The sequence below is a fragment of the Vipera berus genome (genome assembly GCF_964194415.1).
Source record: "Vipera berus genome assembly, chromosome: 1".
NCBI classification, from domain to species: Eukaryota; Metazoa; Chordata; class Lepidosauria; order Squamata; family Viperidae; genus Vipera; species Vipera berus.
The window spans coordinates 228,945,901-228,964,046 of record NC_138202.1 but is presented as its reverse complement, the minus strand read 5'-3'; the positions used below and the strand labels follow the sequence as shown (position 1 = coordinate 228,964,046).

The 18,146-nt window shown below is 37.6% G+C and overlaps 1 protein-coding gene across 1 annotated transcript in view; it reads left to right on the top strand.

The window, feature by feature from the left end:
• The first annotated feature begins 1,571 nt into the window (after nt 1-1,571).
• GCLC (glutamate-cysteine ligase catalytic subunit) overlaps nt 1,572-18,146 on the top strand; it is a 30,823-nt gene continuing 14,248 nt past the window's right edge. Inside the window, exons 1-7 of the mRNA XM_081313075.1 lie at nt 1,572-2,060; nt 8,389-8,501; nt 9,476-9,658; nt 12,554-12,667; nt 15,124-15,182; nt 15,267-15,403; nt 16,659-16,733. Coding sequence (XP_081169201.1) covers nt 1,911-2,060; nt 8,389-8,501; nt 9,476-9,658; nt 12,554-12,667; nt 15,124-15,182; nt 15,267-15,403; nt 16,659-16,733 — 831 coding nt within the window. The 5' untranslated portion in view covers nt 1,572-1,910. The remainder of the gene's footprint in view (nt 2,061-8,388; nt 8,502-9,475; nt 9,659-12,553; nt 12,668-15,123; nt 15,183-15,266; nt 15,404-16,658; nt 16,734-18,146) is intronic.

The following is an 18,146-nucleotide window of genomic DNA, read 5'->3' as shown; positions in this document are numbered from 1 at the left end:
GCAGTCAGTAACTGTGAGATTTATTCACTCTGCCATAAGTGAATGTGCAGCTGCACGTATGCCTTATGCAAACATGAAATGATACTCCCCCTCCTCCCGAGTGGTAGGTAAACTAAGGTACAAAGGGCATGATTTTATTCTAATACAGCAGCCTTTGTGGTTTTAATTTTATGTTCTGATATTCTCAGGTAATGTTGAAGGATCTTTGTGTATTGTATGATTTGCAGCATATATTTCACCAGTCCTTTTTCCAGTAATTTGTTGTTCACTTGGATGCATTATTTATTTTGAATCCTCTTAAGAAAATTATTTGAAAAAGCCTGCCACAATTTAAATAGTTCCTTAAACACAGAGAGAGAGAGAGAGAGAGAGAGAGGGAGGGAGGGAGGGGTTGTATTTGGAGAATACAGGTAATTGGAACTTCACCTAACCGTTATCATCATGCACAGTCTGATCTAGGAATCAGATATTGTTTACAATTATACAAAGGATCATGAAGGAAATTGGAGGGCAGCACTATCTTTACCACATTCTGATTTTTTATTTGAGAAAAAAAGGAAAATCCTCTCCAAATGGTCTTGTTAAGAGACTTTACATTCAAGGGGGTGTGTGAAAACAAAAATATAAATTAAATCTTTAGAAAGATTATACAATGTGGGGCCTTTACTGCAGATGGCTATAAAATATACCCTTAACTTTGTTTGTGTGTGGTGTGTGTGTGTGTGTGTGTGTGTGTGAATCTAGCATTAAATAGACTGGGATCTGTTTGAAACTAAAAATACCCCTTTGGATCAGTTGGCTGAAGTTACATTTCCTCCCTATCATGATCCAGTTAAGCATGGCCCTGAGAACATGCAAACATACCAGTTTCTAAGTCAACCTGAACATACATATATACATGTGTGCACACACACATAATTGCATCATTATTGTTTGTTTAGACTCTGGGTTTGACATTTTTGTCTGCCTATTGGGTCCTTCCCAAGGACCTGGGATAGGAAGCTGTGGATGTTCGATGGTGTTACAGGATGCTTTCTGCAACTGACTGATGGTGAACGTCAATATTGATGGTGTTCGGTTGTTTTGGGATTGCTCCCAAGTCGCCTATTACTATTGACACTCACACTGTTTCTTTCCCCACAATCTTTCTCTTTCTATTTGCAGATCTTCCCCCTGATGCTATTCTCAGTGGTCCCATTTATAAAGAACAATGGTTTAATGACCGCCTTCTTTGAAATTGGCCGATTGTGTTTGTGTGTGTGTATTGGGGAGGGGGGGGTGTTAGAGAAAACCCAGAAGAGCGCCCTCAAGTTCCTCACGCCGATGAGAAAGAACCCAAAGGGAGGGGGAGCGGAAAAGTGCTGAGTCACCGCATGACGCGAGGTCTGTCCCTGTCACCTCTTCCTTCCCCTCGGCGCGCGCGGACCAGAAACCGACCGCGCGCGAGAGAGCGCCTACATTCTCCGCCCTGCTCCTCGGTCACGTGTCACGCGATTCCTCCCGGGGACGGTCAGAACCATACCGGAGGCGGGCTGCCGGAGCCCTCAACCTTCTCGGGTTTCCCTTGAAAGTACCCGAGCCCGCGAAGCCAGGGCAGAGGGGGTCGCCCTCATCCCTCGTTTGGTGCCGGCCGCTGGCAAGCGGAGGCTCGGGAGGGCGGCGGGAGCGCCTTTTTTTCCTCCTTTTGCCCAGCCACCTCCCCCCCTACGCCTGCCGCGAGTGGATTCTCCTTGCGTGTTTCCCGCCGCCTGAAGTAGTTTTTTTTTGTTTTTTGTCGGCGGCTTTCTGGCCCGCGCTGGTCTGTCGGAGTTGTCACGGCAGCAGCGGCGGCGGCCGCAGCAGCTCGCTTCTTCCGCGCTCCTCCGCTCGCCCTCTCCTCGCGCTCCCGGCGCCTCTTCCCCCGGAGAGCCATGGGGCTTCTGTCTCAGGGCTCGCCGCTCAGCTGGGAGAAGACGCAGCGGCACGCGGAGCACGTGCGCAAACACGGCATCCAGCAGTTCCTGCACATCTACCGAGCCGTCGGGGAGAGGCACAAGGACGTGCTCAAGTGGGGCGACGAGGTGAGCGCTTCCCACACACACACACACACACACACACACACACACACACACAGCGAAAGGGCACAAGGACGTGCTCAAGTGGGGCGACGAGGTGAGCGCTTCCCCCCCACCACACACACACACACACACACACACACGGCGAAGGGAAAGCCGGCCGGGCTTACGGGGAGCGGGGGAGGGAGGGAGGGAGGGAATTCTTCGGCTTGCTTCTTTTCAAGCCCGCGCTATCCCATTTGCGGGCGTTGGGAAAGCCTCCCGATTGATAGGCCGCCATTCCCGTCTTTTCAGGTAGCGGAAGGTCGGTCGGGGCTGCTAGAAAGAAGCGGAGGCTTCTGGCTCTGCGCCTGCGAAATATTGGGCGGCGGGGGGGGGGGGCGGCGAGCGCTAGGGGGAAAAAAAAAAAGAGGCGATCCGTTTACTTAATCGGAGTTTCCTTAACTGACCTTAGATGTGAAGCTAGAAAACAGACCGGCCAGCGGTCAAGTCTCTTTTTCCCTGTCGCTCACCTTTACCTGAGGCTGGTTTCGCAAGCCGGCATTTATTTCCCTTTTTTTGGTACCGTTGACTGGAATAGCCTGTACGATCCGAAACTGGTGGGAAAGTAAATTTTATCTTCCGTTCTTTTTCTTTTTTTTTCCGATTGCTTTTGCCCGGGAGGGGTTTGATCTTCGGCAATTCTTAAGAAAATTCCTTAGATGGAAAAAGCAGTATTAGCTTATGGATTTCTGCCTCTTAAGATTGTTTTAACAGTTATATATCACTCGTTTACCTTTTCTTGCCTTGTGTTTTTTATGTTAGTAGTATAGTAACAACTGTAGCTTGGAAATTTTGGTTTGGATAGCAGAAGATCAGATTACAGATCTGTATGTATGAATGAATCTGTTCATCTGTACGCAGTTTTGTATTTATATTTCATTGTGCTCCATCCTAGTTAACAATTAATGTCCTGCTAGTATGCTGTGTATTACTATAGTAATGAAAGCCAAAGAGTTATTTGACAGAGGCCCCTATAATCTTAAGGTTCTATACTTGATAGATATGTGCCTTATAATACAAATCCAGTAGTATCTTAACAGATTATTACAGTATCGTCTTTTTAAATTTAAAGTAGTTATATATTGCTCAAGAGCTAGGGATGTTCTCAGAATAATTGGCATTACTGTACTTACTTGAGGCATCAAACACTAAAGTCGAAGGATGGATACTATTTGAAGTCAATGATATCCAAAGTTCTCTTACTCAGTTAATTTTCTGGAATTGAGTGAATGTATTAATCAATTTTGTTTTATTTATAAAGGCTATAAGCCATTTGTTCCCAGACGTAGCCTGTGATATAACTTAGTTAATCCAGAAAGCGGGATATCGACAACCTACAAAGCTTATTATTTCCTCATGTTTCATATGTTTTGAAGAATTTTTGACTGCTTTTTCTCTATATGTTTGCATTCTTCCAATTTTTTTAAGTAGGACATTTAACAATTTCCATATGGTTTGCAAAAAATACATAAATAACTACATTTCCCATTGAAAATGACTGTCAGGTAAATGAAACTAGAAAAAAACATTTAATATGAATTGAATTGCTTGACATTGTAATTGAAGCAGAACTGTAAACCTTTTCTAAATTCTCTGTAAAGCTTTTTCCTAAAACTTAGAGCACTGCGTAGATTAAGTAAAACAAAATAACAGTATGAACTAATTGCTGACATCTTTTTGTATATAATTAGTTTTTCTATGTCCAAATAATTTATTTCATTGTGAAAATGAGGCTTTCTAAGAATGAAAACTTTTATGTAACATTCATAATATATGAAAATAACAATTTAGCCCATCACATTCTCTTAAAGTACTGATTTGAAGAGAAACCTTCAGATACACTTTGATAGTGACTTTTGAATACAATATTAGACAAGGCCTACTTGAATCTTTTCTCCAAATTGATACCCAAGAGGAGTTTCAAAATTAAACTTTTTCTTGAGATCTTTTCTTTCATCCTCAAAGATTCTAAACTCTCAATTTACAAGCTCCAAAATCAAAATTTATGTTCTGTGCTAATACTGAAGAAAACATGTTTTACAAATCCATACAATTTTGTACATTAGAGCTATGATAATTGCTCTATACATTATTAAAAAAAAGATTTCATGAGACAACTCCAGACTTGTGATGCCCAGGGGCATGGTACATCACAAACACTGAAAATGGATGCCTGTATAAAAAATGTACATAAGAAAAATAGCTGTTAATACTTTTGTAATTAAGATAAATCAGGTAATTAAATCTACAAATCTCACATTTATAAGTATTGATGGGTTCAATTTTTAAGTAAGTTGTACATTTTTTTCTACTTTTTATAAATACACATCTATGAATGCAACTTATTCATAGATGTGTATTTATAAAAAGTAGAAAAAAATGTGTTATGTAACTGATTCCTGTACCTCATTAGTATAAACTCACTTGCTAGTAGTTCTTTTAAATATTCTTCATATTATCTAGTTATCAGGAACAAAATCTGTAACCATCTATTTGCAAAGCATATACTTCCACCTTTCATCAAGATCGATAGCTTTGTGCATATGCTGTAGTTATAGAATTGTGTAATTCTTGTGTGCTTATTTTCCATTCCAGGAAATCAAGTTGCCAATAAAAAAGTCTTGAAAAGTTATATATAAAGTGCATAGATATTAGTTTTAGAAATTAGCAAATTCTCACCAGGAATAAGAAATAGTGACCATAAGTCTCTTGCTTCTCTTAGTTTTCTGCCTGGAACAAAACAAACTATGAAACCTCCATTTGTGATTTGCTAAGCAATACATCTGTCTTGTTTCTCTTGTAACAAACCTGGATTATTAAGGAACGAAGCATCAAGGAAAAAAACTCTCTAACTTACGACTTTCGTATATTAAGAGAGCTAGGTATCCAGATATAATATTAAGCTAGTGTTACCAAATCAGATCTGAAAAACTGGTTGACCATTAGATGGTTTATTTATCACTTTGTTTATGTCTATTGATCATCCAGATTTTTGCAGACCATGTCTGGAAGTTGTAATTATCAAGAGAGTTCCTGGTTTGTTAGCTGCAATTTTGAAGGGTTATGTTTGAACAGTTTCCTTATATACCTCCTAACTTGCCTCACCAAGAGACAGATCTTTCAGATTGTTAAAACATTATTTTAGCCTTGGGACAGAAATAAAAGGAAGTATCAGTTTTTGTAATCAGAGTTAACAATATTGGACAGGTCTTAACATGATTAAAACTATCAATACTAACTTGAGTGTAATCATATATGCAGCTTCTGCGATAGAAAAATTGGCCTAGGTCTCCTAATTTCCTATGGTTATTTCTGCTATGTTCAAAATACGCTAAATTTAAAGTTAAAATTTCTTAGGGATGAATTTGAAGTTTTTACAGATTATGTTCATCCCACTTACTCTGAAATAGGCCCCAGCGTTTGGTAGATCTGACTCCCAGGAAAGTGTATTGGATTGCACTCCTAGTGCAAACCATTAAGACTTGTTTTTAATAGTGGCAGGATATAATTTTAATAAAGAAAATTATAAAGACAAATTTTTAATCTGTCGAGCAGCATGAGTTAAGTTTCAAAACAAATTAGCTGACACATTCTGCTTTTAATATATTATTGCCTTTAATAAATAGTATTCAAAAGGTACTTAGCACAAATTATAACTTGTTAAAAGACAAAACTTAGGTCCTTTGATATTAAAATGTATTTAAACAATATGGGCTTAGTTAATATGTAGAAAATAGAAATCTATTCTATTAATGCTTTTTAGTATAACATACCATATATTGTGTATTTAAAATGCCAAAACCTCAGTATTTTTGTGTTTTATAAGAAAATGCAGATACATACAAAAATCATAAATAGAAAAGAAATAAACCCAGAGTTAAATTTTAAGATTTATGGAAATAGGTGGACATACATATTCTTATACTAGTATAAAAGATCATCAGCTTTGGTTATAACTGTAGAGTAGAGATGTTGTTAAAGTTCTTATACTTTTCTACATATCCAAGCAAATGATACAGTATTTTTATAATGCTCTTCTATAATAAAATGGGTTTACTGATAGAATAATAATCTGAGTGGTATCATTAGGTTCAATCTATAGTTTAAAAAATGCTTTGTTATGCTTCAAATTTTTGCTTTTGTTAATCCTTAGTTTGCTGTACTGTGGAAACATATAACAGTGCCATTTCTTGGTATTAAGATTACTGATTTCTCTTCCACTATATAAGCTTTTATGAGATTAGATGCATCATGTTTGCTTTTTAATACAAAACAAATTTATGTTAGAAATCTGAAATTCAAGCTTAATGTAAAACCTGTTCTAAGTGAAATGAAAGGAGTTTTAAGGATCTTTTGCTGGTAGTACACTCTGATCTACAAATTGATGCTACGCAATAAACACTCTGCATAATCAAACTTTCAGCAAGCTGAAAAGACAAACTGACTCCTTCACCCCAATTAAGTTTTGTTTCATTATCTACAAACATGAAGAAAATGTAAGCTTTAACCAAACTAGGATTTGTGCTCTATTTGTCTTTGAAATTGCCCTATAGGCTTGCTTGATGCCTAGCTTCACTATTATCTTTGACTAAATGTTGTCTATTGACATTAGAAAGTTGCATTATCTCTGCAGAAATGCACCAATGCTGCCTAAGAAATGGATTTCTATTTTATGTTTGTTTCTGCACCAATGAAAGAAGTTATTGTTTTTTGTTGATATTTTCCTTATCTACTGCAGCCCCACTTTGGCTTTTTCCCTCCCCCCTAGTTTTTTTTCCTCCTCATTCAAATTCAAAATATACATTATGCATTCTAATGAAACTTAGTGAATGCATTGTTATTTTCAAGTAGTAACAGAAGAGGTTATTTCCTGAAAAAATAAAAATCACGTTTCAGATGATCTGGGAATAACATTCTAGGTAAAGCAAGCATATATTTGCAGATTACTACTGGCAATAAAGATTGTTAATATGTGCATTGTTAATATTCTTAATGCTGTGTTTTTCCTCCATTCTGTTTGCTGAACAGAAACAAAAGGAAACAGGAAGATTTATAAGTAGCTTGCTTTAACAGCTTCTCATACTTTGAAATTTTATAATAATATTTAGGAAACTAGAAGCAACCATATTTTTCACTTTATTTCCTTTTATAAATCTCTATTTTGTGCTGCCAAAACTAATACAGGTAGACCTTAAAAGTTATAGAGGCGAGCTGAAAAGTGAATGTACATTAGTTTTTATTGAAAAACTTAGAGGTTTTTAAATGTAGAATCAATCTGCCACACTAATGCTGCTAATAGCTACTCCTTTCTTCCCTGCTGCTTTGAAAGGCGAAATGCTTTTTAGAAGCAGTAGATTTCTACTGACTGAGCAAAGCAAGGGAATGCCTCTCTTGCTGTAATCAAAGATAAGTTCTTTGGGATCATTCATTTTCTCAACATTTTGCTAAAATACAATCAAAATGTTTCAGTTAGATTTCCTGGATATCATACATCGCTTCTGTTTTGAACTTGGGAAAGGTAACTGGACGTGGCTGCTAGGATAAACTTGAAGAGCGGCTAAGTTCTGTTTAGTTCAATTTGGTACAGAGTAATATCCTGTTATTCTGCACAAGGACCACATTGTAAATAAATTGCACGTTGGAAAGGTTGATAAGATAGCTTTGTCATTCTCACGAAGTCAGCAAGAAAAACAGTTTGAGTTAGCAAGCCATAAAATTGTACTGAAAGGTATACAGTTTAGATTTTCTAAGACAGTTTATATTGTTAAATATAATATACATACCTTTTTAATAGCCTCATTTAAACTTGTGATTTAAAAAGGACTAGGATGGGTTTTATTTGGATTTTGGCTGTTTGTAATGCTGGATGCTATAGTTTCCTATCATTCACTTTAGTTGCCGTCTAGATTTTGAGTAGCTGCAGTCTTAAAAGTGAACATTTGTGAACAAAATATTGAGATAAACCTAAGTAGAATGGATTGGAAAAGAAGCTTAGGCTTCTTTTGATCATCCTTGATCAAAACCACCCTGAGGAAGCTAGAAACCATTGTGCAACTCATGAGTAAATATTACTCTTTACTGATATATTGTGGGCAAAAAGGACTTATAAAATTTGCAGCTTCATATGCAAAAATAAAAAAGTATATATATTTAAATATTCCCATTTAGAAAACATTACCACGAAGGCTGCTTTTAAAAATTATAATTCCTCAAGTGACCAATTTGTGAACTACTTGGTGTTTTTCTGTTTTGTGAGCTAAAAATTATATTATAAACTTACTTTGCCTTTTAGGTGGAGTATATGTTAGTAGCTTTTGACCATAAAAATAAGAGAGCACGGTTGTCTTTAACTGGAGAAGAAGTACTTCATACTTTGCAAGAAAAAGGCGAAAGAATAAATCCAAAGTAAGTACCATCAGCTCACAGAAATACATGCTGAAATTTAGCCAGGTTATTAATCTGCATGTATTTCAATTCATCTGTCTCTTACAAGTGACTTTTGACTCCTGCCTGGGCAGGTCCATGGAGTTTTATAGCAATGTTTTTGGAAGTAGTTTGCCATTGCCATGAGAAAGACTGACTGGTCCCAAAGGTATCCAGCTGGCTAATACAGGCCAAAATTTGCATTCTCTCAGTTGTAACTGGTTTCTTTAATCAATTCACCAAATTGGCTCTCATTTTCTAAACCATGAGAAATGCATTTTCATAAATAATACCTGTTTGCATACAGCCTAAAAGATCAGTGTTTTCAACTTGCAGCAACACAGTGGCATATCTTTTTAAATTTAATATTTAATTATTAAAATATTTAATTGTATATTTGAGGAATGGGCAGAATACAATGTTTTTAAATATCTTCATTGGTTTTGATGACCTAAAGATGAATTATGTGCGGTACAGTGCTGCTGTACTTATATTACTGCATATTTTCACCCCAAAAGATAATAAGATAATAACCATAAAACACACTCTAAACCAAAGTTCCCCAACATTTCTGGCTTTGCAGACTGGTGGAGGGGAGAGGGGATGGTTCCACTTGAGCAGCTAGCAAGTGCATGTACATTCAGCTCCATTTGCGTTAGTGACATGCACGCACACCCGGTGTTCATGCAAATGGAGCGTGTGCACGCTACTCGCACAAGTGAGGGTGCGCATGTGTGCTTGCCGGCTGTTTCCGTGGCCCAGTTGCAGTCTCCTCACAGCCCACAGGTTGGGGACACCTGTTGTAAGCAAATTAAGGTACTAGATTAAGCCATCACCATCCTGAGTAAGGGTTGTTACCTGTTTTGTATGGTTCAGAGTTAAAAGCTAAATTACAGTTGCATGCTACAGTATACTTTGTTGTACAAAATACTTTCAGATTTCATTTGATTTTTCAGCCATCCAACATTATGGAGACCAGAATATGGAAGCTACATGATCGAAGGGACTCCTGGGCAACCCTATGGAGGAACAATGTCTGAATTTAACACTGTACAGGACAACATGAGGAAGCGGCGCCAGGAAGCTGCTTCAGTACTAAAAAAAGATGAAGCTCTTTGCACTGTCACATCATTTCCAAGGTTAGATTCTGTTTCTCTAATACTTTGAAAATATAATGGTTTCAGGTGGCCGTGACTCAGAAGAAAGTTTTATTACTAAAGCTATTTTAAAAAGAGGAAGATTCACCATAAACTATTTCCTGTTTAGAGCCACTGCTTCTTAGTTATATCTGCAGCAGTGCTTAAAAGTTTGTGAACTTGTTTGAATTTTCAGTATTTCTGCATAAATATAACCTAAAACTTGATCTGTTCTCCACACAACTCCTAAAATTAGACAAAGAGAATCCAATTAAGCAAATGAATCAAAGTATTACAACTGTTTATTTCCTGAGGAAAATGATCCAAGCAAATCAAAAGGTTATTGGAAGAATGTTCTGTGGATGGATCTAACTTCTTTGTTTCAATGAAACTGTTATGTTTGACAAAAGACGAACGCTGCATTCCAGTGTAAGAACCTTATCTCATCTGAGAAACATGGCAAAATAAATAGTCCTCAATCTATAACCATAATGGACCCTGCAATTTCTCTTATGGATTTTTTTCCATAAGAGCCCTGGTAGCGCAGTTATAATGCAGTATTGCAGGCAAACTCTACCCATAACCTGGAGTTCAATCCTGATGGAGCTCAAGGTTGACTCGGCTTTTCATCCTTCAAGATTGGTAAAATGAGGACCCCGATTGTTGAGGGCAACATGCAAATAATGCTATGACATTGTAAACTGCCCAGAGAATGCTATAAAAGCACTAAGGGGTGGGTTTATAAACCAAAATGCTATTGCTTTTCTGTTGTTAAGACATGACGGTCATAAGTTGAGGTGCCCATGTGAGCGACCTGATTTTACAACTTTTTTTGTGGCAGTCTTTAAGCAAATTAATTCATTCTTATGGGTGTCTTTTATCAGAAACCACAGAATGCTGCAACCAGCCATACTAATGAGCTGGTTGCCAAGTGTCCAAGTTGCGGTCTTGTGGTTTTGGGGAGGGGTGCCGTCATCAGAATTCTAGAATTCCCCCATCTTTGGGGGGGGGGAATGTCTGTTGTAATTTCAACCAATTACTAAGCAGTTGTAAGTGGCCAATCATTAAGCAAGGACTACCTATATCATGGTTGGTGCCTCTTTGTTGCCTCTGGACAAGAGCTGCTTGCCATCATTAATGCAACTATGAATTCTGAATTGTACCAGTAAATATTATAGGAAAATGTCAGGGTATCCATCTATGAATTAAGCTCAAGACAAAGGGAATCAGGCAGCTAGACAATGACAAAAACACAAGTTGTATCACTGAAAACACTTAAAGCAGAAGAAAGTTGATATTTTGGAATGGTCATATCAAAGTAATTGGCACACCAATAACTGAAAAGAAAGGTTCATATATTTTGTCACATATAGACATGTACCTTTGGATCATTTGCCTTGATAAAAATATGAACAAGTATAATGTTTTTGATTTGTTTAATTGAATTATTTTAATTACATTTTAGAACTTCTGTGGTCATTTATGTCATATTTATGCAAAAATATTGAAAAGTATGTATGTATGTCGACCATTACAGATTTTGGCCACTCTAAATATCTACAGATGATCTATATAAATGGCTGTTCTACGGAATTTCTATTAATTCCTTAATCATTTCAGTGCAGCATGATATCTCGTGCTTATAATTGTTTCTGTACAATAAAAAACATGAAAAATCCAGTTGATTAGGCCAGTGGCCCATATTTATATTCCAGCATTCCACGTTAGAGTGTCCAACTAGATGTGTTTAGGAAGCTGAGAGATAGGAAGTTGACTCTTTTCTGCTATCTCTTCCTAGCAGCTAGTAATCAAATCATGCCATCTGGGATTGTAGAGATAGCAAGTAACATCAAGACTAGAAGTCGTTGATACTACAATCCTCCATGAATTTGGCCAGCCTCCTTTTAAATTCATTAAAATTGGTAGCGATCCTCATATGTGATGGCATCAAATTTCTATACAAAAAGTATACTTCAATAGAGTATTATATTAATTTTAATTTTAGCTATTTTTTAAGATTTGATCTGGAGTTGATTGGATTGAATCAGATGCCAGATGATTTCAAACCATTTGGAAAATGGAATAAACCTGATTCAGTGCTTTGAATATAAACATTAAATAACTTCATTTTTTCAAATTTTATCAGAGTTGATCCACATATCCTAATGTTTAATGAGGGATGTTTAATATATTAATACATTTAATACAGTAGAACAGTGGTGGTGGTCCATAAATCCCTGGGAGGCCATGGTCTGTGGTCACAAAAGATCTTTAAAGGGGGCCCATGCTGAAGAAAAAGTTGAAAACCATTGCACTAGAAAGCTGCTTTCTACTTAAAGTATGTTTGGTAAATTTCTTATCTGTTTTGGATCAGGTTTTTTGGCAGAAACAAGACTAACCTATTTTAATTGGTGGTGGGATTCAGCTGGTTTGCACCGGTTCTGGAGAACTAGTAGCTAAATTTACCTGAATTCGGAGAACCGATTGGCTTCCAGTCGTCCAGTCTAGGCCTCGGAGGCCAGGCCTAGAACAGTCCACCAGAAGTGCATGGACACCACTTCTGGAAGTCCGTTCTAGGCATCGGATCCTAGAGGAGTCCTCCCAGGCCTAGAACAGCCCACTGGAAGTGCATGATGCCACTTCCGGAAGTCCATTCTAGGCATCGGAGGCCCAGGCCTGCATCAAATATGAGAACCTGTTGTTCAGGTATCTGAATCCCACCACTGCCTGTAACCCTTTTGATTAGTGTCTATAGAAGAGTTGTGCCAAACACATAAGTACTAATCTTAATAAACTTTGGTTTTACTTTTGTTCTGGAATATTTCTAATATAACTTTACTAAATAAATCTTTATCAGCTAGAGATCTTAAATTATCACAATTTGATTGGTATTTATAGGTTAGGTTGTCCAGGATTTACGATACCAGAGTATCATCCAACACCTATTGAGGCGGGAGCCTCAAAGTCTCTTTTCTTCCCAGATGAGGCTATAAACAATCATCCCAGGTTTAGGTAAGTATCCTTTGAATAGGAATACAGATATACTGTAAATGTAGATGATGTGATATATGCTAATTTATTATAATAATATTCCAAATTTAAATTTGGTGTGAGGTTCACCACTCACGTTGAATGCAGTTACTCTTTCTATAGATACTAGTTTTGTTTTATCAATGCTTTTAGTAGGCTGGCAAAAGTCCCATCCTTTATAACATTAACTCTGCAGGCAATGCTATTTTAGAAGAGATTCAGAGGTAGCTTGTCTTTGTGTCTGCACTTTTCCATAACCTTAGACCTTGTATTTGAGATCATTTAACATTTTGATAATTTTTTTAGTTTTATTTTTTACTGCTCGCTATATGTTTTACATGTGATAGAGAAGGTTGTTCTTTCTGTGGGTCAACTTAAATGTGCACGAAGGCACACATAAAGGAATTGGCCATTGAGTTTCTGATTTGTGTATATTCTTGCATTGTCTGCCTTCTGTGATTTTTTTTTTTTTTGGAGATCTAATTTTATATAGTTGTAGGTTGTCCATGAACTTTGTTGCATATGTTTTTGATCTGTGGAGACTATTTAGAGTTATAGGATTTTTTGTGGCAGGTGAGAATTTATATGCTGTATATATTTATAATGTTTTTGAGAATTGAGGATTTCCATTTTGTAAGATGAGCACTTTATGTTTTATGGGCTCAAAACCTCAGTAGGTAATCTTCAACTTACAACTTTTATTTTATTTTTATTTTAATCCCATTTATATCCCGCCCTTCTCCGAAGACTCAGGGCGGCTTACAATCTAAGCACAAATCAATGTGCTTAGCAGTAGCCTTCATTCTATGTATATGCCTGCTTATTAGGGCTTTCGCACGCCCCCCCAGCGGCATTATTACAAAGTCGGCTTATTGCCCCCAACAATCTGGGTCCTCATTTTACCTACCTCGGAAGGATGGAAGGCTGAGTCAACCTTGAGCCTGGTGGGATGCGAACCTGCACTAATTGCAGGCAGCTGGTGTTACTTAAGGAGGCATTAGCCCACTGCTCCACCAAGGCTGTTTGTTTAGCAACCATTCAAAATTATGATGGTACTGATGTAAGGGACTTACAACTTCTATCCAAAGTTCCAACCATGGCAGCGTTTCTGCAGTCATGTGATCAAAATATGACCCTTACAAATGCAGTAGCACTGCAGTTCCTTCCCCACCATGGGCTAGAAGGCCTCAGCCACCTTGGCCTCGTCTCCCCCCCCCCCAACCACCCATGGGAGGCCTGCCTCACTGCGTCTAGTCCATTTACCTTTCCCTTTCACTGCAGCTGTGACAGATGTGTCCAGCCAATGTAAGGCATATCTAGAAACCCAACAAAGGCAATTTTCCTCAAGTCTAGAGAGGCAGTTGCTTTATCAAGGCTGATCAGGAACTTCACTGGCTAAGGCAATCTTTTCTCAAGGCTGGCCAGGAACAGCTACGAAAAATGTCCAGTGTATTCCGCAGTTTGTACCTGCTTGCTCTCGTGTAATTCCTTTCTAATCTCTAGTCTGTGGGGCGGAGGGGGAGCAGATCAGGCACAGGACAAATTGCATACAGAAATGGCTTGGGTTTTTTTATCTTTTGTTCCCTCTAGCGGAGCAGAAAAATGGCTTAAACAAGAGCAAAAAAGAAAAAAAAACCACAAGCAGTTTCTGAATATAAACACAAATATTAATTCTGTTAAAAGCCCAAGGTTTGAAACTGATTAGCCTTGTCAGTTTGGAGTTGCCTTCCCAGCATTAGGGCGAAGCATTCCAAAGGGCAGGGAAGCGGGTAAAGGAAAACCTGGCCATGTCAGGTGATTTTTCTCTTAGTGACCATTTCTCTTAACAGAGCTGCCGGTACCAATTCCCTTTACTTAAACGAGGACTACTTTTTTCCCCCCTTGTATTTATGGCCAGAACACACAAGTTTTACAAAAAGAAACAAATAATTCCTAGTTCAGACATAATGGAAGGCTCTAGATAAACTGTTCATGAGGTATCGACCAGCAACAAAAACTGAACGCTTTCAAATGGGTTACATTGAAAATAAGTTTGGTTATGCATACAAGCCCCAGTTAGGAAATCCTGTTTTATCTGTGAAGAAACCTCTTTGGGACTGTGATGCATAGGCTCCCTATTCTTTTTTCTCTTCTTGCTTTTCCTTGTCAACTATTGTAGCAACTATTATAAATGTTACCTTGCTGTAAAGTTAAATAAGTAAGCTCTATTCTGACATTATTTCTCGTTTCTCTGTATCAAGATAGTGTTGATGCTTCAAATAATTCACTGAATGCAAATATAATTTTCAATCGGCGTAGCAGGTTAGGAAAGTGTGTAGTAAGGGGTAATTGAGAAGGCAAAAGACATTTCACCCATAAACCAAATACTAATCTAAAAACTTTTGAAACTATTGAAAAATGTTTCTGTTTTGAGACATCTCCGAATATTTTTTTTTTAGTACTTTAACGAGAAATATTCGACATAGAAGAGGCGAAAAAGTAGTTATAAATGTACCAAGTAAGTGAAAAAAGCAATTAACTGTTAAAAAAAATAAAAAAAAATTAGCAAGGAGCTTAACCTCTTGTCAAATGTCTTATGCAGTATTTAAGGACAAGCATACTCCATCACCGTTTATAGAAACGTTTCCTAGGGATGATGGTGAAGCAGCAAGAGCAGCTAAGCCCGATCATGTATATATGGATGCCATGGGATTTGGCATGGGCAATTGTTGCCTTCAGGTAAACTCACTGAAATAAATACACTCTTAAGGTTTTTTTTTACTGCTCTCTTTTGGTTTTGTATTGTTTTCATAACAGTTACTTATTCGGTAGCCAGATTTTATATATCACATGTATGTATTTTTCCCTGCTGTTCATTGCACAATTATGCACTTTTTTCTCCTTTCCAGAAATAATAACTTAATTCAAGGTTCATGGCAAGCTGTGGTAATTGTTAATGTTTTGTAAACTAGTGATAAACCAGTAGTAGACAGCAAATAATACAAGTTTATCATATAATAGACACACAAGGAAAGTCAGAAATAACTAAAATTCAGTCATAAGAAAGGAAATGAATAGTATGAGTGACTGAATACTTAAACATCTGAAGGCAGTGAATTGCAAACAAAGCAAATAGATAAAACAATTAAAGAATTAAATGTAAAGAGATGAAAGAAGAGCAGAGTGCCACACAATGTATAGCAAAATAAAAAGATCATGAAGAGCATAGATGTATTTAGAAGGAGGCATCAAAATTGCGAAATAAATGTTCCAGTGAAAGATTGATACAGAAATGACACATCCTGATATTTATGGTGAGGAAGAATAAGGTGCCTGATGTGAAGAATGAATGTCTGTATTCTTAGATGAGTTAAAGGAAAAAGGAATGACATATGTAAGACAGTTAGGTCTTGTACAATATAAGTAAAAATGTTCGATATATGGCTAAAAAAGCAACATTTTGCTCTTTATATTTGAATACAAGTAATCCTCAACCTGCGAGCATTTGCTCATTGACCATTCAGAATGATCACAGCACTGAAAAAAGTGTCTTTGCTTAGAAATGGAAATTCTGGTCCCAGTTGTCATAAGCTTAGGACTACCTATACTCAAAATGTCATAAATCAACTTGAGATTGGGAACTGAATTCTTGAGTAAGTCTGTATAAGTGATTTTTGTTTTGGGGGAAGAAGGAAAAGCAATGGTGGAATTTCCATGTTTATTTTTCTTTCCAAATAGAAATATGTTATGGAAGAATGTTGAAAAGCAAAGAATGCATATGATAGTATTTGTCCTGCCTAATGGCAACAAGATTCTGCAAGGTGGAAAAAGGGGACTTAATTCCCACTATAGGTGTGATCCCATGTCTATGGGAAAGAAACAATCTTGCAGCTCAAAATTCAGTGAACTCATTTTTTATCATTTCTGGAAAGTGCAATAACATTGACAATGCACTTTTATCATAAATCATGGTAGATTTTTATTTATTATGTAGGTAACATTCCAAGCCTGCAGCATTTTTGAAGCAAGATACCTTTATGATCAGCTAGCCACCATCTGCCCCATTGTGGTGAGTGAAATCATTTTATTGTTGTATACATTTTTATTCAAGAGACATACTTTATTATGGGAGGTACAAGCATAAAACAGTTTTTAAAAAGCTGTTGTAAAATCTGTTTCAAAAAAGATTAAAAGCATGTTCAACCCTCAAAACAATTAAGATTTGTAAATTAGTGGAGATAGTTTATGTTCAGTAAGTGAAGCTAAAATTTCCCATAATTGGTAATTATATGGAAGGGATAAAAGAGATCAGAAAAGTTTGCAAGTTGTTCCTTAGAGCTGGAGGGGGAAAATACAGCAAGTATTTGTTGCAATATTTGTTGCCATGCCCATGTACCACATTTTACCTTGACATAATATTTTATCCTCAAAGTACTGTCCTGATAAGAATACAGAATAACAGAGTTGGAAGGGACCTTGGAGGTCCTCTAGTCCAACCTCCTGCTCAAGCAGGAGACTCTATACCATTCCAGACAAATGGCTGTCCAATCTCTTCTTTAAAACTAGCAGTGTTGGAGCAGCCACAACTTCTGGAAGCAAACTATTTGTTGATTAAATGTTCTAACTGTGAAGAAATTCCTCCTTAGTTCTAGGTTGGATCTCTTCTTGATAGGTTTCCATCTAGTGCCTCTTATCCTACCCTCAGGTGCTTTGGAGAATAAGTCATCCCCCTCTTCTCTGTGACAGCCCTTCAAACATTGGAAAACTGCTATTATGTCACCCCAGTTCTTCTCTTTGTTGGACTAGACCAGGGGTCAGCAACCTGAAACAGTGAAAGAGCCACTCGGAACCGGTTCCCTCACAAAAGGAAAAACTGGGAGCCGCAAAAAATGTGTGCGCATGTGCATACATGCGCGCATGCGCAGAACAGGGTTTGACTGAAGAGTGGAGCCAAGGCGAGATATGCACCTACCCTGCATATTTGAATTGATTGGCTGAACTTTTTTAGTCCCACCCTTTTTTTGGGGGGGACTGCACATGGCAGAGGACTGGGAGTCGCAGGAGACGGCTGAAAGAGCCGCATGCGGCTCTGGAGCCGCAGGTTGCAGACCTGTGGACTAGACATACCCAGTTCCTGCAACCATTCATTATATTTTAGCCTCCAGCTCCCTAATAATCTTTGTTGGTCTTTTCTACAGCCTTCTGACAGTCTTAACACCTTTTTTTAATCATGGTGACCAAAACGAGGCAATATTCCAAATGTCTTACCAAGGCATTATAAAGCGGTAGTAACACTTCACGTGACTTTGATACTATCCCTCTGTTGATGCAGCCTAGGACTGCATTGGGTGTTTTTAACACTGCTGGCTCATACTTAATTGGTTGTCCACTAAGATTCCTAAATCCCTCTCCCAGTTACTGCTGTTGAGCCAGGTACCACCTATTGTGTACCTGTGTGTTTAATTTTTCTTGCCTAAATGTA